The sequence below is a fragment of the Medicago sativa genome, chromosome 8 (genome assembly GCF_051527215.1).
Source record: "Medicago sativa cultivar Bolivia chromosome 8, Bolivia_mono, whole genome shotgun sequence".
In the NCBI taxonomy this organism is placed as follows: Eukaryota; Viridiplantae; Streptophyta; class Magnoliopsida; order Fabales; family Fabaceae; genus Medicago; species Medicago sativa.
In genome coordinates, this window is record NC_140756.1 from 59,540,000 (window position 1) to 59,566,249 (window position 26,250).

A 26,250-nucleotide genomic window follows, 5' to 3' on the forward strand; every position below is an offset into this window, starting at 1 on the left:
AGCTGAATATCACTTATTGTGATTTTGTTCCAATCACAATACACAGGCCATAGACCCAGTCATTAAGGAACCAAAGTAAAGTATATGTTTTCCTTTTTTATGCTTTCAATTTATGATGTACCGGAGTTTGTGTTGTATGCTGTCTCTGTTCTTCAGTACAATACCCTCTGTTTGCCTTTATTTACTTTATAATGAAAAAATATTTGAAAATATTGATGATGAGTAAGAACAATATGTGAATTTCTACTATGTATGTATCATAAGTGAAGATTGTATATGTCTATTAGCATAACAAGTTCTCATTTTGAAAAAATTATTATGCCTTTTTTTTTGACTTATTTTGGTTATGACTCTATACCGTGAATCGAATTTTATAGTGAATTGTAACACTGCCAATAAAAGTGGTTGGTTATTCAAAGTTGAAAAAAAAATGTAATCAGCCATTTAGGTAGTAATTCATTATAATGAATCGTGAATCATGATGAGATTGTGTCCGAATAGATACACATTAGAGATTCATGTCGATTGGGTTCAATTTAGTATCGAATTTAGATATGACTAGCATGTCGGTTGGTTTATGATGTTGACTTGGGACAAGACAGTGGATTAATACTTAAAAGAGTTGTTAATAATAGTAAATTAGTAAATTGAACCTTAAATCTTGGCATGTTTCATTTCAGCACTTCGCCGTTTTGAGCTACTCTCTCTGACTCTAATGGCTGCACTCTTTCAATCTACAAATGTAAATTAAGTTATGTTTGTTTGAGTTGTAACTTGAAATAATAATCTATTGTTGCTTATTTATGAAGTAATTGTTCTTCTGTTTCTGCATTATTAGCATTAACATTAGCATTATCCACTCTTGAAACTATTCTTGCCTTGAAAGTGAAGCTAATTACAGTTGAGATAAACATGTTTCTCTCGTACTCTTTTACTGATGTGAATGTTGATGGTTCCAGAGGTCACTTGCTTATGTGAAGAGAAATATTCAATTTGTATATGGACAAGCAATATTAGTTGCAAATTTTGGTTTTACCTTTGATCAATTGTAATGCAATAATTTTGTATTGCTAGATATAAGCAGATGGATTGAGGCAAAAGGTCTCTTCTTTTCATTGAAATGAAATGAACTTACTTTTTTTTTTTGATGTGATTTCATTGTTACTTTTCAATCTCATATTATATAATAACTACAAGTCTTCATTCTTTGATTCTTAAAAGTTGGATCATTTTCATACATGTGCTCACAATTTTCTAACATATTAAATTTTCAAATTCAATCAAAATAATTGTTTTCGTTAATCTATCAAAAAGGGTTTTCCTTAATATTGTTCGCTATGTTCCATCACATTTATGAAGGACAACAACTTTCCGTAATTTGCACATTTCTCCTTGAGGACATTCTGATCAAGAAGCCGACGACCTCTTCTTTTGGTTAACTGTATTATCCTAAGTTTATAATTACCTGTCATTTCGCAATCTATCCGTCCAATATAATATTTTGTCAAAAAAGTAGCTAACCCCCGTGCGAAGCACGGGTTTGTAACTAGTTCCCTAAAAAAAAATGTAGGAGAGTTTGGTACCACGCTTTAAATGATATCTCCTATGCGCAAATTTGGAGAAAACTTGGGTGGGGAACTACTAGATTTTTTTTTTTGGTAAAATGGGGAACTACTAGATAAAAAAAAAAAAAAAAAAAAAGGAAGTATAAGGGGGCCAAAATCGCTAAAAAAATAAAATTAAGACACTAAAATCACACAATATTGATATTTGGATGATCAAAAGTGTAATTAAGTTTATTTTTTTTTTATGAGTGTTATGAGTATGAAATATTCATCGATATTTAGAAGTGACTAATCTCTATCGAAAAATATTTTAGTCAAAAAAGATAAGTTATCGTCTTCCAACAAGATTTGTGCGTAAGAGTCAATTTATCAAACCTCATTGACCACTTGTTTTAGGGTCTGTTTGGTTCGAGCGTCGAGAGGGGAGGGGAGGGAAGGGATTTTAACGGAGGGGAGGAGAGGGGAGATATTTTAATTAAAAATGTGTTTAGTTCGCAATGGGAGGGAAGAGATTTTAAAATTATTTTACTGTTTTACACTTAAACTTATTTAAATAAGGATAATAAAGTAACGAAACAATAACGATGTAATCGATAACAACATGATGTAGACGATGGAATAATGGATTAGTAATCGGGTTGTTACAAGTAGTAATAAAAGTTGTTACAAAGAAAAATTGTTAATAATACGGAATAAAAGTTGTTACAAGGATAATATAACCTAATAATAATAAAAATTGTTACAAGATAATACAACATATAACCTAATAATAATAAATGTTATAAGTATAATATTGAGATTTTAAATTAATCTAAGGATAATTTTGGCAGTGCAATAAAATTTGCTCCCCTCCTCTCCCCTCTCATCCCCTTCTAAAAATTGAACCAAACACTTCAAATTAAAAATCTTTCCTCCCCTCCAAAACTTTCGAACTAAACGGACCCTTAGATGCCTGAATCCCTTACTACTCGAATCAACATGTTGATTGATAAATTACGGTTGGATAAAAGTATTAAATTATAGATTTGATGTAAAATTTTGGAGACACAAGTTCTAAATCTCAACTTTGAGTTAGAATATATTTATGAAAAGTGTAATAATATATTTACAATCATTTGGTAACAACTTTTGTGACAACCTTCTTTTTCTCTCTTTCTATTGATCAACAACAATAGAAAGAAAAATGAAAAAAGTAAGCACATGATGTTAGTATGAAATACAGTTGTTAAAAAATTTCATAAAATGATTGTGCAAATATTATTTCTCTTACGAAAAGAAAGATTAACTATGCTAAAGAATAGTGAAAGATGTCAAAACTAAATCTTATTTACCTAACATTATCTTTCTCTTGTACAAAACCAATCTGATTCCTGCATCTCAAATATTTTGGCCAGACTTAATCCGACACCATATACTCGACACCATTAGATAGACATAGTTTTGGTAATCGTCAGACTCTGAAGAAAGAAAAAGTTAATAAAAAAATAAAACATATGAAATGACATTGAAATACATGATCCGAAGTCAAATTCCAATGTCTAGAAAAGATTATGTATCATTAAATATTATAACAAATAACTAAAAGTACAACAACAAATATTATTCGTCATATTGGATCTGAATGAAATTTTGAAAATACTACCCCGTTCGGAGTAAAATATAAATAAATAGATAAGTTGAAAAGTTTATGTATGTGGAGGAAGTACTTCTTAACCACATACATTAACCTTTCAACTACCACTTTTGTTTACATATCTTTGTGGAAAATATGAAATTATTTGGTGGTTTGACAAAAAAGGCTTATACTTGGTTAATATTGCTTATAGGGCATGTGTGGATGTGCTAAACAACCTAGATGACTGGAAATAAAGGGTGATTGGAATAGATTATAGCACTACCTATTCATCCTAAGGTAAATCATTTTATATGTGACGTGTTAGTAGAGATTGATTGACCAATAGACAAATGTTGACGAGTAAAGTCTATCATAGAAATTTTGTAGTGTGTTAAATGTCTACCGAATATAATTGACATCTATCAATTAATTGCCGTGATAGTGTTGCAAGTAGGAGGAAAGTTAATTTACGGGATAAGATAGAACGACTTATGCTAAATGGGGAAGGATTTGCTGATATTTACACTCGGTTATTGCATAAGTTAGAGCAATCCAATATGATAAATTTCTCCATGACAACTTGGAGCATTTAGAAGAAACAGAATTTGAAGTTTTGGGAGGACAAGAATGAATTGGTTGACCAAGTTATTAAAAGAGCATTCAACCCTACTTCACGAGATGTGTCTACCATTGATTGAAAATAAAATAAAAAATTAAAATCTCAAAATTTGTTTTCAATCATTACATGATAAAGAGCACACAAATCTGTAATAATTTATTTTAAAATTTAGCTGATGAATTATTCTTTAAAACGTGTATTTATAATTTTCAAGAACACATCAAATATTTAAATAGGTAAATATTAACCATTTGAAATGATAAGCATCTGAGTCGTTGTAGTATAGTGGTAAGTATTCCCGCCTGTCACGCGGGTGACCCGGGTTCGATCCCCGGCAACGGCGAATTTTTGTTTTGTTTTTTTAGATTTTTTTAGATTTTGCAATTTTCTTCATTCGCGAAATGAAAAAGTAGATGGAGGGAGCTATATATACTGTTGTTTTGTTGTAAAACCATTTTCCCGCCATCTATTTCACATTCTCTCTCTCTCTCTCTCTCTCTCTCTCTCTCTCTCATGGTGAGAACTAGAACCGCTGCAAAACCCGCCGCGCCATCTCCAAATGCGGCAGCACCGGAAAACGCCGATAATCTCGAAGTAATTTCAATCGGTTCACTCTACAACGGACCTTGGGACAAGAAGTATTGGAGCAGTTCTAGGGTTTGTTACTTTTTCCCCCAATCTCTACCTTTCCGATTTCTCTTCCTTCGTTTTTCAATCTGCAATTGCTATTGAATCGCAATGTTTTTCGATCTATTTTCATTCCGATGTGTTCAATTTGCTTTATAATACAGTATCTTGTTTCGTGTTTGATTTTGCAATTTAACTGAAGATATCTTGTTTCGTGTTTAATCTTATTATGCACTATGTACAAACATCTTAGAATTTAGCTGGGAAGTGGCAACTGTAGTACAAGGTGCGTGTGTGTATGACAGATATGATTTTGAGAACACTGTTTAGATTGAAAGTTGAGAGAATGAGTGATGTAGGATCTACGAAGCACATATATGACACTGACACTTCGACACTGATAATAATTTTTAGAAAATGACATAGGTTTAATATAATCACATGTGTCTGAATCGAACACCAAACACGCCTTCCATCAGAAGTGTCGGTGCTTCAGAGTGTAGGATGCTATTTAAGATGTTCAAAAGTGAAATGATGATATTTTGATCCAAATGTTAATAGAATTGTAGAGGTCATTGAGTGATGAACTATGACTTTTGCACAGCAAGGATCCTTGTGTTGTTTGAAGTAGGGATTTTATGAATATGAAAGGAACTGGCGGTGTACTGACATGTATTTGTGCAAGTACAAGGGGATCGGATCTCTTAAGCACGTGGTCGGTCCTAGGTATAATTCTTGGATCAATGCGTATGAGAAAGATATTGTTGGCATGAGTCCTGCCTTTGGCATTTGACTTAATAGGGTCGAAGGGTAGTCTCTTAAGCACATGGTCGGTCCTAGGTTTAATTCTTGGAAATATAATTAACAAAATATCAGAACTTTAGTATGAATGCTTATTTGTTCATCCAAGTCGTAAGAAGTTTGATTTTCCTTATGAAGGGAAGGATGCTGGATTTGAGTGAATAGAAAAGATAGGTACTAGGAGAGCTTTATCTTCTTTAAATGTGTTCAGCTAGATTAACATGATTTAGTTGCAATAGTATGTGATTTCTGGATACTGAGTTTCTCAGAAGAAAAAAAAGGAAGTATTGAAGCTTATGTGATGTTTTCGTAGGAAAATATAAAGAAGTGAGATGCATGTTAGAACAGGGTTTATCTTGGAGGAATTTCTGCATACCACCATGTACAGATTTGTTTTCCTTTTCTGACTGATTGCATTTTTACACCGAATACTTTGTAGGGAAAAGATCGATACCCATATCCAGTTGGCTACCAGGCTGTTAGAGCTCATAATGGTACTACTTATAAGATGGAAATACTTGAAGGCGATAATGGGCCTAAATTTTTGGTTTGTATTCATGATTCTTTGTGCTTTAATGTTTTGAGTTATTCCATATTCTAAATGTTTCAACTTTTTTTAACAATTTAAGTTACATACTGTTTCTACAGATTTCTTCCGATGATGGGAATTCAGCTTCTGGGAAAACTCCAGACTCTGCGTGGGAGGAATTTCAGAAGAAAGGTTACAACCGCATGAAGATTTGGCATGGGAAGAGACTTTCATCTAAGATGTATGGCTTGGAGGTAGAAATCAGTGACATTGATAATTCTATTTTTAATGTACCAGATAAACCACAGCTTGGAGGAAAAGTTTATCAAAATTTCCAGAAATCATTCCAAATAAACCACAGCCTTATCTATTTTCAAGCTTATTTGAACACATCTAACCTAATTGTGGCTGTGCTTTAATTATTATTCATGGTTATAATTGATTTTTTTTACAAGATATTTGAATATCATGTTAACATGATAAAAGAAACACCTCTCTATCATGACACTCTTATATGACATCAGCAATTGTAGTGGCATATTGAAACAAATAAGTCTTGTTGTACCAAGTAACTATTGAAAGAAGGAGGACGTGTATTACTGTATTACTTATTGATATACACGTATGTCAATTGCTCTTTTCCTAGACTCTAGATATCAGAACTATGTGGCATGACATTTTCTTCTATGTTATTAATATCTATTTTCTTGTGTAACTACTCTGTCAAAACTGCTAGCAAGTTTAAGAAACACGTTTCCTGTTTGTCGTGGTATTAATCGCTGATTAAATCAAAGCACCAAAACAGAATGCTTTTTCCTTTTAATTGAACAGTCCAATATGCAAGATTCACCATTTTTCTTTGAAGTTCCGTCCTCGTATTTATATTTCTTCAAACTTTGTGATTTATGCTGAAAACAATTGTTAGTGATAAAATAGCCTTACTGACTTTTCTATGGCGCTCTTTTCATTGTTTCGTTAACTAGTCCCGCAAGAAGATATGCAGCGGGCTTGGAAAGTGTTATTGTACTTACGGTCTAGTTAGCTATTTTGTAGTTCTTTCTTTTGTAGCCCTTTTTTACGCTCTTCAGTAAAATGTAAATTCTCAAACAGTTAATGCATGTCCGACCATTTGATGTTTCTGTCTAGCTACACACATTTTGCAAAAGTTTCTGTTTATATGATGATTAATCTCATAATCCTCCTTTTTCTTCTCTCTTCATTATTGTTCCAAAATTATTTATCATTTGTTTATCTTATATCACTTTCATGGGTTTTTTTACTGTACTTAATGTTATTTTCATTGTTTTTTCATTGCATCCAGCTTTTTGGGTTCAAAAACCAGTTTATTCAGAGGTTGCTTCGTGAACTAGTGTCAGATATAAATGGAATAGTAGAGCGGAGCTTAGTATCCTCCAACTTCTGTAATGAAGTTTCTAAAACACAGCATGATGATTGCCACCCTAATGTAGGCACCAGTTCTGAATCACTTCCCCTGAAAAGACCGGGTGTTACAAGGAAGAGAACTAGATGTGAACTTAAAAATAAAGAGTCAAATGCCAGATCTAGACCTCAATCTCTAGAACTTGCATGCAATAAAGCTTCAGATGCAAAGAATGAGACAACAGTTGGTCAAGGGAGTACTACAAGCAACAATGGTTCAGAAGACAAGGATGCCACTTATAATCAAATAGATGTATCAGCTTCGCTACCAATAATGTCATCTGTTGGTAAAATAACGAATTGCATTTCATCCCAAAATGGGCTCCTATTGAATCCTATTGACATCTCCGAGCATAAAAAAGGGGGAGCTGTACCTTCAGAGAGTCAGACAGGGTTTATTGACTCTGCAAATCAAAAAACTACAGAAAGAACTGAAAACTTGTCTACAGAAAAACTTGTAAGCATGTCCATCTAATATTCTACCGAATATTGTTCATTGGAAACATGCTGGTTCATAAAGTATAGTCTATTGGATGTTAATAGAATGGAAACCCGTTCTTTCCAAAATTGTGATAATTTTGATAAAACTAGAGGGAAATGGACACAAATCTTTGAAATGTTTTATTTATTATCCCGTTTCTCGAGATATATTAATTGCAATTTTGCAGAAATTTGTGATTCAATCAAAATTATGGTCCACTTTGTTATAGAGGAAAAACTCTTTTAACTTCTTGCAGCTTCATAGGTCACATGATGTGGAGATGAAAATGTCAAATTTGTCGGTGACTGCAGAAGATGACATAGTGATGCAGTCACGTTCTAAAGAGTCTCAGGGTTGTATTGGCATTGATCTTTGCGCTCCTGATTCGGTAGATTTACAAGGTACTTATATCTTTGTCACTTTGTGCTTGTACGGTGCATCCTCCTACTCATATATTGATGAATTGAAAGATTTACCTTTTGGTTTGACATACTTATAGATATTCTAGTTGTTTATAATGCTCATGCCTTTGGTAATATTTGATAGAGTAGTGTAATTTACAATTTTGGGATTTATCATGCTTATGTCTTCCGCATTTCTAATGTACTTTCATTTAACACATTGTTTTGTTAAAAACTATGCAAAACTATCAGTATGCTTAGGATTCTCTATTCATTTAGTTTATCTCTCATATTTCTCTGTTCTACATTTCCTGTTGATTCTAGATCACTTACTCTAGTGCACTGCAGAAAATATATCTGATTCTGCACCAAGTAATCTGGTTAAGAATACTGACAGTAAACCAGCATGTGAGGTCACCTCTGAAGATTTGTTAAATTCAAAACATGAGGAAGTGCTTAGATCTGATTCAAATCCAAGCTCTGAGAAAAATCATTTCAATTCAGCTGGCCAGGATGTGGCAAAGTCAATGATGTCACTTCTGCTACCACAAGCAGTTCCCTTACTGAGGAATGTCTCAACAGATGAGAAGTTAACTCTTAACCCTTCAGATATATTGCCTTCTATGGCAACAAATTCCAAGGAAGAACAAAATGAAGTTGGATGTGTTTTGGATGTACCATCACGTGGTAATTATACCTATCCGTGCTATTTTAATTTTTCCTCATTATTTTTTCTCAATGTCTGGCATAGATTAATACATAGCGCCACAAGGGTTTTTGGTGTACCGTGTCTTTTAAATATTCTTTTTGTTGCATTTATGTGTTCTGTGTTTATGTATTCATGTGCTTTGTAAAACCATGTGATTATACGGCAGATAAAATGGTAACAGCGGATGCATATGGGGAACAAGGTGAAAAGATACACAAGCCAAATACTGACCCACATTCAAATTCTTCTAATACTGACCATATGAAGTCTATTGTTCCTGATAGTTTTGAGTATACTCAATTTGAGGATCTCAAAAACTCAGAATTTTTATCTTTTGATATTGCGGAAGTTGGTAGGTCTAGTTTGAGTATGGAAATGTGTTGTCCGAAAAGTCAAGAACATCATCCTGGTGATTTGCCAAATGGACCGTCCACATGCTGTGCTTCAGAGGTAGACTTTAAAAACAGGCCTCCTGATTATGATGTATGTGTTCCTGATTCTGTTCTGGACGACATGTCTCCTCCTGATGTATGCATTCCTGATTCTGTTCTGGATGACATGCCTCTGGCGCATGATAGTTTCAATTCAGGGAAAAATGACCTGTCAGCTGCCCAGGATTTTACTGAAGGTAATGTGTTCATGATATTTGGCATAAAAAATAAAAGTTCTTAAATTCAGATAGTCATGATCAGAAGGGATAAAATGTATATCATAGTATAGTTCTTCTGTCTGTTTTGAACCGAGATGCTTGTTGCAAATTATTAGCTTATTTTGCTGTTTGGTCAAGAATGAAACTTCATGATCTGAGACTAAGGTTTCATTAAATTATTGTTGTGTTTGATCCAGACATCACCATTTCTTACAATTTTAAAACAACGCAGGTATTAGTAATGCATTCTCAGGGGTTAAATCAAAGATTTGTCATTTAAAAAGCATGGAAACCCTTCCAGAAAAAACACAAGATGAAGCTGTTGGTAAAACAAGCAAGACTAAAATAATGACGACGTCTTCTTCTCAGTCACCAAATTTTGTATACACCAGAAGAAAGAGGCGAAATTCTGTTAGCATCCAAGAAAATTGTTCTGCTGTGGAGAGTACAGAATGTGACAAGATTAAACTAGTTACTTCTCAAATGCGTACTGCCGAAGACAGTGTTCCCCCCTCAAAAACCATTGAAACAAAAAATGATAAACTATGTGAACCAGATGATTCTGCAGGTTTAATATCAGGAATATCTCAAGCTCATAGTGAAGTTCCAGATGTACAAAGCAACCTAGTGGAACTAAACTCTTCGTCTCATAATCCAAACCCATCTTCCTGTGAAAATAAGTGCTCTGGTGACAAGGAGGCTCAGTTATTCTCAGAACCAATGGTCCAAAGAAACCAGGAACTCAAGAATAATCTGAACAGCAATGTAAAGTTTGTGGGGAGCTACATGCACCCAATGCCTGTTTCATCGTTACTTCTAAGAACAAGAGAGGATGAAATCCACATTTGTGTTTTATGTGGCCTTCTGACGGAACAGCACAGAACCCTGTTTACCTATAAGGTAGCTATCAAGGAACCGAATTTTGGTTGCCCCTCTGTCATGGCTCACACCCCGATAATGTTGCCAGATCCAAAATATAACTTCATGAGAGAAGTAAGCTGCTTTTCTTTTTCTGTTTTGAAACCCTTATTTCCTTATTTACATTTTACCCAAACTTCTGGCTACATAAATGCTTACAGTCAAAATAAATCATATTGTTTGCTAGAATATGTTGGAAAGAACTTGGGTGGAGTTGACTCCTGATGGACGCTATATTGTCTTAATAGGAAGCATTAAAACCCCCAATTGCAGGTTAACTGTTTCTACAGTTTTGAATTGATATGTAATAAATTTAAACACTGTAAATAGAGTAACTAGATATCGTTTAATACCAGGGAAGGAAAAACTGATTGCTGTTGCTCAACATGCACATCAGTCTGCTCCGAGAAGAATGCGTTGAAGATTGTTCATGTAGAAAGTGGTTATGCATCAGTTATGGCAACACTGGAAGCTGTTGAAGATTTACATTGTATATTGGTTTGTGAACCTAACCGACTTGTTTCTGTTGGAGAGAGTGGAAGACTACAAGTGTGGGTCATGAATTCAACATGGAGGTGATTTTAATGCATTCTCTTTGATTTTTCTTTCTCCTTAAATACAAAAATAAAAAAAATAAAAACTTATGTCCTTTTAAGAATCATGTCTTTTAAAGTTTTTAATTTGCAGTGAATGCGATTGTTACACATTGGTTTCTTATGTGTTAGCTTTTATAATAGAGACCATGGTTATATGATCATGAAGTGCTTGTGCTTTTTATAGCAAATCTTTAGAGTATTCAGGAAACTGTTACTCGAATATTATCACCAATTGTTTCTTGGTTAAAAGGTTCCTAAATTTCATTGATTTCAATTTTCTGACAGTATAAGAGCTTGGATTCTGTCTTTGTTTTACAAACTACTTTTGAAGAGCAAAGGTTGACATAATTGATGAGTTAGACTTAGACCATTGTAACTGTAACATTTATTTCAGTTGTTGGTCACTAAAAAAAATGTATTATTTACTTTAAATGTTTATAATTTATTTTCTGCTAGTTTTATTAAATATTTATATTTATTGGTTGTGGTTGTGGTTGTACAACTTATCTTCTTCACCCCCCTTTATTAACATTTTTGCAGTGAAAAGATAGAGTACTCCATCATTCCGCCTGATGGTTCCATGTCCCCTGGCATTGTGGAATTGAAGAAGATTCCAAACTGTGCTCATTTGGTTGTAAGCCGAAACATTTATGGGGACTTTAGTTTGTGGTATGTTGTCTTTAATTACCTTGAAGGGATGTCCTGTTATATCAGCACCATTCTAGTTATTTTAAACATTAAATTTGATAACAGCTGGTTTATAATCTTATTTAGGAATGTTTTTGCGATATTACACAGGAGCAAAGTTAGGGGTTTTCTCACACACCCATATTACATTTTTATGAGATGTATTTTCTTTTTATCACATTTGTTACATTAATTTGCTTGCATTTTGTCTTAAAATCTATTTTATATAGTCACAGGCTCATCGGTATATGCCTATTTACTTTTTCTGCACATAACCCTGTTTTCCTTCTGTAAATCTGGAACAGACTGAGGTTCCTAGTTTGAGCTTTATCTGTTTCAGAATTCAGGGAATATGTCACTGCTGGCTTTGATGCCATATTTTCATGCCCTTATTTCAACTTCTCTTCAAATTTCTTATTCCAAAAAACCTCTAACCTAGCCCAACAGTTGTTAAAAATAAGAAGAAAGGAGAAGTAATAAGAAAAGTGTAACTAACTTTTAATTTGGCCATTCACTTATAACAATATCTCATTAACATCATTTTCAACGTTTTCCTCAGGGATATTACGAAGCTCAATTGTGTTTCAAGCTTCTCTGCTTCAGAATATCTAATTAATGAGTTCTTTCCAATAAGCTTGTTGCATTTGCAAACAAAAGGCTTAGGATTGAGCTATGCTAGTGTTGAGGAGAAGGCTGAAAAACTTTTAGAAGCAACCAATTTGTGGCACTCAGAGAAAAGAGAGACCTGTGTGTATCTACTACCAACTGATGATGTTGCTATGTGGTTTCTTGTCTCGACTCCCTCGGATGTTGATTGTTGCCAGAATCATGTTTCATCTTCAAGTCACCATGATGTACTTGCAACTAGAAGTTGGAGGCTTGCGCTGTTGGTGAAAAATAACATAATTTTTGGAAGTCCCTTGGATCCTAGGTGCCATATGATGTTTCCTGAGTTGAATATAGTCTGTCATATGTTGTTTGATTCTGTCAACGTCTTTATTCTTTTACTGCTTATGAAGTAGAGGGAAGTAATTTTCCCAATCGATTTTTCAGAATTTTTTTTTGTTTTTCAATGTTAAGATGGAAAGTGAATTAAAAACAGCTTAAACTGAATTTTAAATCAGCGTTCAAGTCTCAGGATCTCCTGTCCTTAAACAATAGCCTGACATTCATTTATGGGGCAGCAGCTGAAGAACTTTACTGCTTATCATTTATGAGGGTGAAAATAAAAGGCAACCTGGTATGTGCTCTAGGCACAGCGGGGTCTACGGACAGGTCTGACCTATTATGGGTCTATTAGGCAGCTATACCTTGAATCTTCAAGAGTTTGATTTCACAAATTGAACCTGTGATCTCATAGTTATATGATATGACAATACTAAAACTATTCCGCCAAGGCTCCAACAACAACAACCAAGCCTTAACCCACTAAGTGGGGTCGGCTACATGGATCAAATTACGCCATAATGTTCTATTATAATTCCGCCAAGGCTTTCCTTCATCATAGTTATGAGGATCTTAAAGACAAAATTTATCAGCCATCAGTTCATACTTCATATTGTTTGAGTTATATAACTATAGCAAAGTACATTCAAGAACTGCTGATGATATATCTTTTTTGCACTATTTAAAAGCTGCTGTGCTATTTGCCTATTCTACACCACAGATTTATCATTTATTGACAGTTTTCAACTGTATGAACACTATGCAGGACAACTACTGTTGGTGTCTCAGGTGGTTATGGAATCACCAGCACAAGTGACGGTGTGGTAAATATGTGGAAATTGTCTACAGGATCCAAGCTTGATACTCTGCATCATTTTCAGGGTATGTTGCAATGTTCACTTTATGCACTGGTCACATTGCACTGACCACTAATGCAGAAGCACTAATGATATTATATTTTTTTTAATGTTAGTTGTAAGTAAAGTAGTGGTTATGTTAGTTTTTCAGAGTTTAAATCTAAGACCTCTTGGTTAGAACTCTTTCAGTGTTTCTCAGCTCACTAACCGAGCTGTCTATATGAGATTAGACACGGATATTGATAGTATTTACTTGGAAATATGTTTAATTTGCTGCACTAGAACTGTCAGTGATTAGTTAGGAATCATCATAAGTTATGATCCATCAATACCTTCAAGAGACTTATAGATGTCATGCTATGTCTTCCACATTTACGTTGTCCGTTTAGAAATTGACCACATTTATGGTGCAACAGTTTCCTTTCCTGTGTTAGTATAGGCCATACTGAAACTTAAACTAAATGTTCACTTTGAGTTGAGTCACTCAAGCGATTAAGATGACTTAACACAACCATGGAGTGAGAAAGTACATATAAGAACATTAGGTTGTTGGTAAATAATCTTAAATTTTTGTAGCATGTGCTTATATTGAGAATATATACACATCAATGTAGTTTAGTCCATTCTTTTGAATCTAGTATAGGGTCTTGAACATTAAAATCTGGTTTGTAGATCACCAGATTTTTTTTACTTTTTTTTCCGTCCTATTGTTAACCAAGTTTGGGCTCCTTAGAGTGAACCCTTCAATCTCCAGTAGTAAAAATACTGAACTTATAAAAATTTGTTGCCCCTTTATTTTACTGCAAACTAGTTAATATTCTTCACGAAACATCTGATTCTGCTCACATAAATAGGTGACAGTAAACATCCAAACATACAAAATTATTTATCTAGGCATAATAGTTGGCACTTGGTTTTTTTTTTTTTTTTTAAAGAAGCCAAACTAGCACACCGAAATTGGCACCGGGGAGAATCGAGTTGGCACTTGGTTCTTGAATACTTTCTTTTCCTTTGCTGATAAACCTTAGAAAAAGGAACTACTTTAGCAGCCATGTTTGATTGACCAGAGACCATAACGTCACTTCCTCAGTTAGAAGAGCGTTTATTCTCAAATGCAAATGCACAAAGCAAAGTTTCATGTATGCATAATGGAGCCCACTCCCCAAAGGAATCCCCTGGAGAGAGTCCTTCCCAATGGGTGTGAACTTTTGTTTGACCACCCTAAATTTGAGAATCCAGGAAAGCATCTGGAGATGGATGTAATAGGCACTTCACAATGTAGGGGTAAAGTAGGTGAGCAAGATTCTAACCCTTGAAAATTTCTCCAAACACGAGACATGGAAAATATGATGAAGCTTAGATCCCATAGGCAGCTGCAACTTGTAAGCTCCCAAACCAATAATAGGGAAGGCTCAGGATAAAGGAGCTGGCAGGCACCTTATTACATGGATTTGTGACCCCATGTTGATAGTGAATTTGTTAGCTACAAATGAACCACTAACCATCGGAGGAATACCAATTTAGTAATACTAGGAATACCAGTATAATCAATTATAATTTGGGACAAGTTACATTTATGTCTCTAAACTGCTTTTCCTATGTCATTCCTCATGGTTGTGTCATTTTGAGTACGATGTTGTGTCATTTTGAGTTTCATATATCCACATACGGGTATGTTGACTGATACTCTTATTTGTTATTTGTGTTTGTGAGATATCTCTAAACTTGAAAATAAATGTTTTAATTTTAGATGGCACTGCCACAAGTCTTGCTACGGATGATTTAGATTCAAATTCGAGAAGTGCTATCGGAGTCGTTGATGGTGGAGGCCAACTGCTGCTTTATCTACATCTTCGTGAATGGGACTCAAACGAGTAGACGATGATAATGTTATTTTCTCGTTGATCTAGCCTTTAAGTTTGTATAGAAATTGTCATAGTTAATGCACTTATAGTGGTCTAAAAGGAAAATGCTAGATATAGCGATACAATCTTTTCTTAATTCTTCACGAAGAACTATAATTGATCAATTAACACCACTACTTGTTGTTTGCCGCACATTCCGCAGTTAAATGACAAAAGACAATTTTGCTTATTTCTTTTTATTAATTTTTTAGATTTTTAGGTATTATATAAAGAGAGGTCCACGTTTTCAAAAAAGAAAAAGCATGTTACTCCCTCCGTCTCATATTACTTGACACAGTTGACCTTATTACGTATGTCAATGCATACATTTGAGCTTAAATATCTTGAATAATATATTAGAAAAAATTATGAAAATTTGATATTTTGAAAATACTCATCGAGACAAATCTAACAGCATCTTATATGATATTATTTATCCTTGTATATTAGTAGAAAAATATGGTCAAAGTAAGTTAGGCCAAAATTACACATTTTCAAATGAGTCATCTATTACGGAACGGAGGGAGTATTGTATACCTTCGTGACAATTTTGCATCACTCGATCTATTTCAATTTTGCATCACTTGAAAAAAATAAACTATAATTTCAATTTATTTCCTGTATATAGCCAGGGTTTGTGATCTATCACACGTAATTAATTTTAATATAATAGATAGTTATAGAATCATATATTTTTGTAGGGGATGTTATAGAATATGTTAGAACGAGTTGAGATCCTCTTCATTTATAAAAATAAACGGAGATTGCCATTATGAAAGAGATAGACACAAAAAATAAGTGGTGGGTTATATTATTAAATGAGTCTCACCATCATTAATTATTTTCAAGATTTTTCTGTGTCTTTATCTCTGCAAACGGAGAAGATTTAAATGGAAAGGATCTTAACTCTGTTGGAACACTAATTTCAATGGAAGCATACATTATTTTCCTTAAAAAACATTGTTTTAGTCTTAACCCTATGATTTTCACTCACCCGTGCTAAGTATGTCTGATATAATAACTATAATTTAATATACTTTAGAGATAAAAAAAACTTATTTAACTCTAAATCTGAATAGTTATTTATTTTATTATTAGTAGCATGTAAAGTTTTTTTTTTTAAAAAAAAAAAACTAAATTAACTCACCTAAATGTATCAAAAAAAAATTTAACTCACCTAAATTAGCACCAACGAGAATCAAACATAAGACTACCACATGTGTAAATTATAAATATTATTTATTTATTAGTCTTTTATACTCATTATTTACCTGAAATATGTAGGCAAATATAACAAATGTTCACGCAGACATTTGACCAAAAGAAAAAGCCTTGCATAAGATCCTCAAATTAGAGTGAAGACATACCCTAATTGTTGGAATGTTTGTGATGAAAAGCCCCAAAACTGCCCAAAAATCACAAGGTTTTAGAGAAGATTGAAGTTGAATGCAAAAGAGAAAATGCAAGTACAACCAGCGTTTATGTCACATATGTATCTCCTATATGGATGGTTAGGGATATAACTCCCGAATTTTGACGATTTTGGGGTTTTCCATCATAGACATTCCAACAAATAGGGTCAATCTTCACTCTATTACAATCAATTAGGAGGTAAAGCTTAATACCTTAGTTTACATTTCGTTTCTGCTATATTTTTTTCTCTGTCAATATAACATTCGGGAGTTATCTCCCTAACCATCCAAGAGATATGTATTTGACCAAACATTGGTAGTACTTTCATTTCCTCGTTTGCACTCAATCAATTCACCAAATAGGATCAATTTTCACTTTATTGATCAATTAGGAGGTCAAGCTTACTACCATCATTTACATTTTGTTTCTGGTATATATTTTTTCCTTTATCAATATAACATCCGGGAGTTATCTCCCTACCCGTCTGAGACATTTTTATCGGAATTGTACAAATTAGAGGTGACAAGAAAATTTTGGGGGCGTAAAAATAAATTCTCTCAAATTTGTATTTTTAGTATATTTGTTATTATTTGTTAATGTGTATATGTGTTATCCAATGCATTTGTCTAATATATGATTAAACATGTATACACTTTTGTAAATTCAGTGACCTAATGACTAAGTTTTGGAGTATTACACAAACGTGTGTGTCTATATATATATATATATCACTTCATCCTTAGGCAAGTGGAGTCGATTAAGTCACGTGATTTTGCCAAACATTCAAACACCTATAATTTCTCTCTTAAGTGTGGATCAATAAGTTTTCTCACATGGAAAATAATAAATACTTCATGTCCATGATAAGTCACTAGTCTTACCAAAATTATCTTTAAAGGAAAAATTATTAAACATTATATATAAGATGTTTGTGCAAAAACTACGTAGATTTTATTTTTCTATTGCATCGGGAGATACGTAGAAGCAAGAGACCACTCTTGTCAAGCACCTTAAAGATGTAACAAAAAAAGAAGAAGATGTTTGTAGGAATTTGGATTTCTCTTTTAATCAACGCATAAACTATTTTTAACGTGAATAATGTGCACATACAAACTACCCGTACAAATTGATAGAAGATACTTAATGACGATACATGCATGTTTCAAACCTCACTTTATTTAGTTTTCTAAAACTATATATAAATTAGATCAGACAAATTGATCCAGAAGAAAAAATCAAAATGGAGCAAACGATAGTTTGTTCTAAAATTATGAATTATGTTATTCATAGTTTGTTTTCTCGTTGCTCTTTGTATGTCTTTATTCAATGCACTTTAATTATGGTGTGACATTGTTGTTCTTCATCTTCTAAAAGAAAACAAATGAGACTACACTTGCATAATACAATTAACATGCTTTAGGACCTATCAAGAAAATCACAAGATCGAAGTAATGTAAATGTTAAAGCAATCATAAGAGTGAACATTATCAAATGTAAATAAAACTATGGGCTTGTAAATAACATAAAATAAACTTTGAACTTAACTGTAAAAGTTAGATGCATATACATTGAAGACTAATACAAACGGCTTTCGAAGGAAAACACAAATTATGAGGACAAGTCATGTCCTGTAAACAAAACCAAGATTCTCCTGTAATGTAAAACAGGAAGATCGCAATGTTTATAAAAGTGATAAAATAAATAATGTATAAGGTAGATTATAAATTTCAAAAGGGTGTGAGAAAAGGCTTACCAGCGATTACATCACGTACATCAAAAAATAGAAAAATAAATATGATCATAACATAAACAAATTTGAGAATTTCAATCTTATTATTCTCCATTAGATGTAACAAACATTAAATGTTGCAATGAATTGTTTTAGCACTTGTAAGAAAGCCATAAAAAGAAAATTAAAGTCATTATTCAAAATCTTTTAGATGCACCTATGTGTCATGTTTGTCCCTTAATATCACTCAAATAAGAATCTTATATAATTAATTTTTATTAACCTTTCATTACTTTTTAGTTTTGTCATAACTGTTCATGATAGACAAAGGAAAATCTATTGTACCATTAAAGAAAATTGGGTTTCTAGCCCCCTATAATTAGGGACGGAGGTAATACCATTAAAGAAAATTGGGTTTCTAGCCCTTAATTGATTATAACCAATATATTTCAATGAACAATATATCATTATTTTGATAAATTTTATTGTGTGTGCAGATGAACATTCATAAGAACTCAAGTAATCCAGAAGAATGGTGACTTTTAAATGTAGTAAAAAACACAAGAAAATGGGTTTTCATCGTGTTGCTTTTAAATACTACTAATTAAACTTTGTATATAAAATATCTACTTTTAAAAGACAATGAGTTAAAAAAAAAAAAAAAAACTTTTTAAAAGTTGGATGTAGACTTGAACAAAATAATAAAGTAAAAGAAAAGGAAATCAGAGATAAAAAGTTATATTGTTTCACTTTCAACCCGATAACTAGTCTAGTCCCTTCCACTTGAATGATTTTTTCTAAATCACCAGATTTACAGTTGTTATAGTACTTCCGGAAACCAACCATATACATTCAGATTCTCAACTCACGCGCATTGAACCAATTGAGGAATACAACTACTTGAAATTACTTTAAAGCCTTCTCAACATCTGAGACCCAACTTTATTGAGGAACCAACTTCCGGTACTTATCAGTATCAACCAAATGGATTTCACTTTGGTCAGTTTCTACCTGTGAATCCCCGATACTTCAAAATGGATGACGCATCGTATCCCATGCGTATCCTGCACCGATACCAGTCTGATACTTTCCGATACGTATTAGGAGAGTATCCGAAGATTAATTTTATTTTTTATTAATAATTATCCGATACTTCCCGATACGTATCAGGAGAGTATTTGATAATTATCCTGCACCAATATATGCCCCGATATTTCCCAATTAATGTTAACTAAGCACTATTGGTGCTCTTTTTAGGATATATTGTGTATGTAATTGACTAATCACCACTCTCTTAATCATCAAGATTATTTATATTTATGTTAATATGCTACGAGCCTATGACTGATTTCTTTTGTTTGTTAATACATTTGCATATTAAAAAAAATGGTTATAATTATATTGTATATTTAATTATATAATTTTTTTTATTAACGTATCCCAGCCGTATCGTATCTTATTTTTGAAATTTTTCCGTATCGGAGCAGTATCATATCCATACTTTATCTCGTATCCGGGCTTCACAGGTTTCTACTAATTGGGTAAGTCTCTAATTACTTTAATCCTCTTGTTCTTCCATTAAGTGTATTTTCAAGTTTCTAGTTCTTTCGGTTAAAAAAAGTATCTCATTGTTGTTACAAACTCATATTAGTTGAGTTTCATTGATTGTTTCACAAGGATTCAAGTATTGAGGCCAAAAGTCCAACTCTATGGTAAAACTAGTGGTGATTATATTGGGTCGTGTGTGTAGTGATGAGTGAGTCAATAAAAAAAAATCTATTTTTCCACTATGGTTCGGGACTAGACAATTAATTGAGTCATAGTGAATGATTTAAGCAATTAAATATGATATTTGGTATATTGAGACTAAAACTAGTGTTAGAAACATTATTAAGGTGTTTTGTAAATTACGCTAAAGTTATGTGATGCAATTGATATGATATACTATAAAATTCTTGATATTGTATATTGTATAAATGATACCCATTTAAGAGATAAGTTTGTGGGGGTGTTGAGTTGCACCAGATTCACCTAAAGTTAATATGTAGCACTAAAGGTTGTAGGGTCGTTAATCATATAGGGTCTAGTAGACCAGCACAAGGTGTTAGGCGGTGTCTTACTCTCTCAGAGGTAATTGAAACGTAGAAGAATAAGAATTTCTAAATTGTCATATAAACTCTCTCGGGGTGTTTTGCTGATTTGCATGATTTTGCAGTGAATTACTTCAAAAACACCTAAGAACTGCTTGGTTACGGGAAAATTGTAATTACATGACTAAAATTGAAAACATTACAAAATGTACAATAAACAATTGTTATAAAACTCCTTTAAATTGGATTTAAATTGTAATAAAATGACGGACAAAGATGTTGAAAATAATGTAAGATGACATGTCGTCAAGGGGTGAGCTTCGAAAAACATGTTATAGAATAAAAAAAAGAGAATAACATATAAAATAATACAATATAAAATCATATCACAATCAATAACAGACATCCAACCAGTTATCAAAATAATTCAAAATAGCTGGTCAACACAATTATCATAATGATATGCATGACTCTAGACTCTAAACTTCTCTTATCTATTTGGTACCATTATTTTCTTAAGTACTCGGTTAGGTAGTCGGTAGTACTATGCCACCACATGGATGGACGGACAATTCACCATATCATGTTGGTCTTTTCATCATTGATAAGTCAAGTCGAAGGGGGAATATCACAGTGGTTTTATCATCAGTGGTAATAAGTCAGGGAATATAATAGTGGTCTTACCATTATTGATAAACCTGTGAAATATCATGGTGGTCTTATCATTATCGATAAGTTGGGTGGAACTTGCCCTCATAGACCCCTCCTCAACCCAAGGCACATATTGTTTTTGGTGTTGAATGATCCTCTTTGTTGGTTGTTTGATATGTCTAATGTTGTTGCTACTGCTCCTTTTGTTACTCAGTCACATGTCACGTCTGCCTCATCTATTAAAGGTTTGACCCCCTCAAACTTGTTAGGTATTTCTTCTTCCGTATGAATTCTTGATTTTGAAGCATCAAATCATATCATATGATCGTAAGTAATTTTTGTCTTTAAATCTTGCATCATCGATGTCAATTTTGACTGCTGGTGGCACTCATATGCCATTAGCAAGAATTGGGTCAGTGTCCACATCTAAGGGTTTGTTTGGTAAACCCAAAAAGCTAACTTATATCGGATAACTTATAGCGGATAAGCTCGTATGCCTAAAAAAGTCCCGTTTGGTAAACGTCATCTTCTCACGAGCTTATAGCTTATGTTTCAGACGTTATTTCAAGTAGCGTTTGAGCTTATAACTTATAGCTTCTCACTTTTTCTTTCGTTTTTACTCTTATCATTTCATTTAAATTCCATGTTTATCCATTACAATTTATTATAATATAGCTTGGTAATAAATACCACTATCCCTCTTTTTTGGGAAAATATTATTATACTTCGTTAATAAATACATCAGCTTGCCTTTCGTTGTAATTTTCTTTATACAATATACCATCAGTTTTTTTTAATATATTTTGACGGAACAATATACTTTCATTGTAATTTTCTTTATTCTCTAATTGTTTGTTCTTTCAAAAATATACCATTAGTTATCTTCAAAAAAAAGTATATCATTAGTTGTGTTACATTTTAATGAAATTATACTTTGTTATTTTGAACTAAATAAAATTATTTTACGTCCATTTATCATGCATATAATAACTTATATTTTTTTTCCAAGAAGATATTATTCGGTATAAATATCCATTGTTGTTAATAATACATATAATAATACATTCTGGTCCTTCAAGCAAATAATAATAATAATAATAATACATTCTGGTAAATTATTTTATAAAGTAGAAACACTTAAATGAAAATAAATATAAAATAAAATTTTAGTGAATAAAATTTAATTTAATATACAATATAAATGATATATTAACTTAATAAATTTAAAGTATTTTTTTAAAAGGAAAATTTAGATTACAAAATTCCAAATACTTAAATATTAATTGATATAAATTTTATTATGATATAAGAATACCCTTTATGTCATTTTACATTTATCAGCTAGTTGAACCACTAAATAGTTCAGTTACCTTATCAGATATCAGTCATTAGTCATCAACTATAAGTTATGAGTCACCAATAATCGGATAAAAGCTATTATCTAGCTTATCTGTTATCTGCTATTTTTACCAAACAAAGCTTAAGTTATCTCTTTCTAATGTTTATTATATTCCTAATCTTACTTTGAGTCTTGCTTCTTTTAATCAATTGTGTGATTCTGGTTACTTGATTACATTTTCTTCCACTCATTGTCATGTGCAAGATCCGCAATCTGGGAGGTTAATTGGGGCTGGACGTAGACATTGGGGGACTTTATGTTTTGGATGAGCTCAAAATTTCAAATACTGCAGCCTCAACCTCTAATTTCATTGTTGATTTCTCATCTTTTCGTTTGAATTTATCATTTTCTAACTTTTATCTATGACATTATCGTCTTGGTCATGTTTTTGCATCTAGATTAAGATATTTAGCCTCTACCTGAGCTTTGGGAAAATTGAAAATTAATGATATTTCTGATTGTTATGGATGTAAACTTGCTAAATTGTCTGCTTTGCCCTTTGATGAAAGTGTTTATGTCTCTAATGCACTTTTTGATTTAGTCAATTCTGATGTGTGGGGTCCACCGCTTGTTCTTACTAGAGGTGGATCTATATATTATGTCTGTTTTATTGATGATTATTCTCGTTATTTTTGGGTTTATCACATGAAAAAACGTTATGAGTTTTTTGGTATTTGATCTTATGTTTTGTGCTATGGTTAAAACCCAACATAATGTTGTTATAAAGTGTTTCCATTTTGATTTAGGTGGTGAATATACTTCTAATCAGTTCTCAGAGTTACTTGCTTATGATGGTACTATTCACCAAAGTTCTTGTACAAATACTCCTCAACAAAATGGCATTGCTGAAAGGAAACATCGTCATATTGTTGAAACAACTCATTCACTTTTGTTGTCTGCTTCTGTTCCAAATGAGTTTTGGGGCGAATCCATTCTCACAAATGTTCATGCTATCAATGGAATTCCTTCATCTGTTACATCAGGTTTGTCTCCCTTTTTAAAATTGTATGGTATCATTCTTGATTATACTTCTTTGAAGGTATTTGGTTCTACCTGTTTTGTTCTTCTTCCATGTGTAAAACATAATAAATTGTCTCCTCGTTCAACAATATGTGTTTTTCTTGGTTATGAGGATGGTCAAAAGGGTTATCGTTGTTATGACCCTTCAAGTAAGAAATTGTATGTTTCTCGCCATGTTGTGTTTCATGAGCACATACCATTTTACTCTATTTTCTCTGATTCTCATACTCCTAGTAGGTCTAAGTTAATTAATATTAATCCCTTTTGTCCTAATGATGATATTTGCATTGATTGCAATGTTAAGAACTGCAGGGATGATACTATGGCTACTCTAGACACAAATGTCCCTTTTGTCCCCATGGCTATCCCACAATATCCTACAAGTGTTAATTATATTCGACCACCACCTCCTCCTAATTGTAATCGTAAGTCTACTTAATTTCCCGATTTTGTTTATTTCAGGTATTCTTCTTCTTTTGCTTCTTTCCTAACCTCTATTCACAGTTTGTCTGAGCCATCTTCCTATAAGGAAGTTATTCTTGATCCTCTTTGGCAGCAGGCTATGGCAGAGGACCTTGCTGCTTTGCACAAAACAAACACTTGGGACTTTTTTTTTTTTTTTTTTACTTGGGACTTAGTACCTCTTCCACATGGAAAGTGTGTTATTGGGTCTTGTTGGGCATACAAGATTAAAATTAAGTATGATGGGTCGGTTGAGCGTTATAAGTTTCGTCTTATGGCTAAGGGATACTCTCAACAATATGGTATGGATTATGAAGAAACTTTTGCTCCAGTGGCCAAGATGGTTGGTATTCGTACCCTTATTGTTGCTGAAATGCTTTCATAAATGGTGATCTTCAAGAAGAAGTTTATATGGTACCTCCACAAGTTGTTTCTCATTATCAGAGGGAAGTGTGTAAGTTAAAGAAGGCTTTATACGACCTCAAACAAGCGATGGTAGCTTGGTTTGAGAAGTTTATCACTATGATTACATCTCTTGCCTACTGTTGCAGTGATCATGATTCTGCCTTGTTTGTTAGGAACACTTCTCATGGTCGTATTTTACTCTCATTATTTGTTGATGATATGATTATTACAGGTGATGATGTTGATGTGGCAATGTAAGATTGTAATATCATAGTATAAGTGAAATGATGCAAGGTGTCGAAGATGAGAACTGTGAAGGAGGACTGAGGAGGATCGGAAATCCGGGTTTTAAATTCAGTGTAGTTGGGGATTTGTGACTTAACGGATATTATGATGGAAGTAGATTTATCATAATACAATGGAAGCAATAAAATCTTAGGATGAAAATTCATAGTCCACCATGAACAACGTACAGAGGTGGTCCACTTTAGAATTAGCCAGGTTGTGAAACTCAACTAGACATGGCAAAACAACCCGCACCCGCCAGGTCCCCCCGCCCCGCCTCGATTTTAACTGGGAAAAGCCAAATTAACTGGGTCCAGGGAAAACCCGCAGGTTTAATGCGGGGCCGGGGCCGGGGACGGGGGATACTCACACCCGCCCCGCCCCCGCCCCGCACCCGTGCATGAGAATTTACCTTATTACCCTTATTTTCCTTAAATTAGAAGGGGGTATATAAAGAGAAGTGACTTCAGCCGCCGTTTCTTTTGCTCTTCACTTCACTAAACCTATTTCCTCCCATCGCACCCCAACCTTCGTTCTTCTCTCTCTCTTCCATTTCCCAATCCCTTTGCTTCGTTGAATCCAATCGATCTTCGTCGAAGATAGTGATACTTCAACCTTCGTTTTCTTCACTACAAGGTTCGATTCTACCGTTTTCTTCTCTATTAACTACTACTTCGTTTTCCAGGGTTTCTCACTTCAAACCTCTAACCCTAGTTAACTTCAATTCAATTTTATTTAATTTAGTTGATTCGTTCTTTGACGCTTCTTCTATACTTGTTTTTGTTTCAGATCTAGTTGAATTTCCACCTCATGCGTTTGATTTGAAGCTCAACTCACTGAATTTGAAGATTCTACAGGTTTTTTACGTTTTACTAGATTTAGTTCTGTTGATTTTATCTACGTTTTTCAGATCTAGATTTTATCTACGTTTTTACTACATTTGTCGATTTTATTTACGTTTTTTACGTTTTTACGTTTCACTGAATTTGAAGCTTAAATATTAAACAAGGTGAGTTGGTTTGACCATCGTGAGTATAATTTTCAAGTTAAATATTAAACATATAGATTTAAGGTGAGTTGGTTTGACGGTTTAGATGGAAATGGCTAAAACGTACATTATACATTTTGGTTAACAATATTAGAGTATGTGGGTATAGCTTTTTGAGGTAATAGACAATTAAACAAGTTTGAGCAATATGTGAATTAGCTTTTTGTTTGTAATATGAAACACTAGCATTTGCATAGCTGTTATTGTTAGTTGATGGATTGGCTTTTTGTTTTACTGCATATATACCCAATTGGTAAAATGCATAGTATTCCTTTAGCTGTCACACAGCAGAAGCTATCACACACTTGGTCTTTATGTAGTGTAAAAACCGGAATCACCTAAACAGCAATTCAATTTAACTCTGTTTTTAGGCTTTCTTATTTGGTTTGAAATTATTGTTGTTAG

General features: G+C 33.1%; 1 protein-coding gene, 1 long non-coding RNA gene and 1 other non-coding gene across 3 annotated transcripts; 2 read left to right on the forward strand and 1 right to left on the reverse strand.

Annotated features, from left to right (window-relative positions):
* Positions 1-4,070: 4,070 nt before the first annotated feature.
* Positions 4,071-4,142, forward strand: TRNAD-GUC (transfer RNA aspartic acid (anticodon GUC)). The gene has a single exon. It is a non-coding gene; the product is annotated as a tRNA-Asp (tRNA).
* A 110-nt stretch (positions 4,143-4,252) lies between these two features.
* LOC146900053 (DNA binding protein) lies at positions 4,253-15,533 on the forward strand. The gene is made up of 14 exons (XM_085732993.1): positions 4,253-4,456; positions 5,667-5,774; positions 5,876-6,010; positions 7,078-7,653; positions 7,934-8,078; positions 8,427-8,765; positions 8,954-9,415; positions 9,669-10,429; positions 10,542-10,627; positions 10,711-10,929; positions 11,491-11,619; positions 12,197-12,568; positions 13,349-13,464; positions 15,190-15,533. The coding sequence occupies exons 1-14, from the start codon at positions 4,313-4,315 to the stop codon at positions 15,315-15,317; spliced, it is 3,720 nt and encodes a 1,239-aa protein (XP_085589119.1). The 5' UTR covers positions 4,253-4,312; the 3' UTR covers positions 15,318-15,533.
* Positions 15,534-17,857: 2,324 nt separating this feature from the next.
* Positions 17,858-18,641, reverse strand: LOC146900054 (uncharacterized). Its single transcript, XR_015022325.1, has 3 exons — positions 18,510-18,641; positions 18,302-18,407; positions 17,858-18,179 (listed from the first exon to the last, which is right to left on the reverse strand). It is a non-coding gene; the product is annotated as an uncharacterized LOC146900054 (long non-coding RNA).
* Positions 18,642-26,250: the final 7,609 nt, after the last annotated feature.

Excerpts from the sequence above, each read along its gene's own strand:
- LOC146900053 (XM_085732993.1), top strand. The coding sequence starts at position 4,313 with ATGGTGAGAACTAGAACCGCTGCAAAACCCGCCGCGCCATCTCCAAAT. Across the intron at positions 4,457-5,666 it reads AGTATTGGAGCAGTTCTAGG|GGAAAAGATCGATACCCATA; the intron begins GTTTGTTACTTT and ends AATACTTTGTAG. Across the intron at positions 10,430-10,541 it reads AATATAACTTCATGAGAGAA|AATATGTTGGAAAGAACTTG; the intron begins GTAAGCTGCTTT and ends ATTGTTTGCTAG.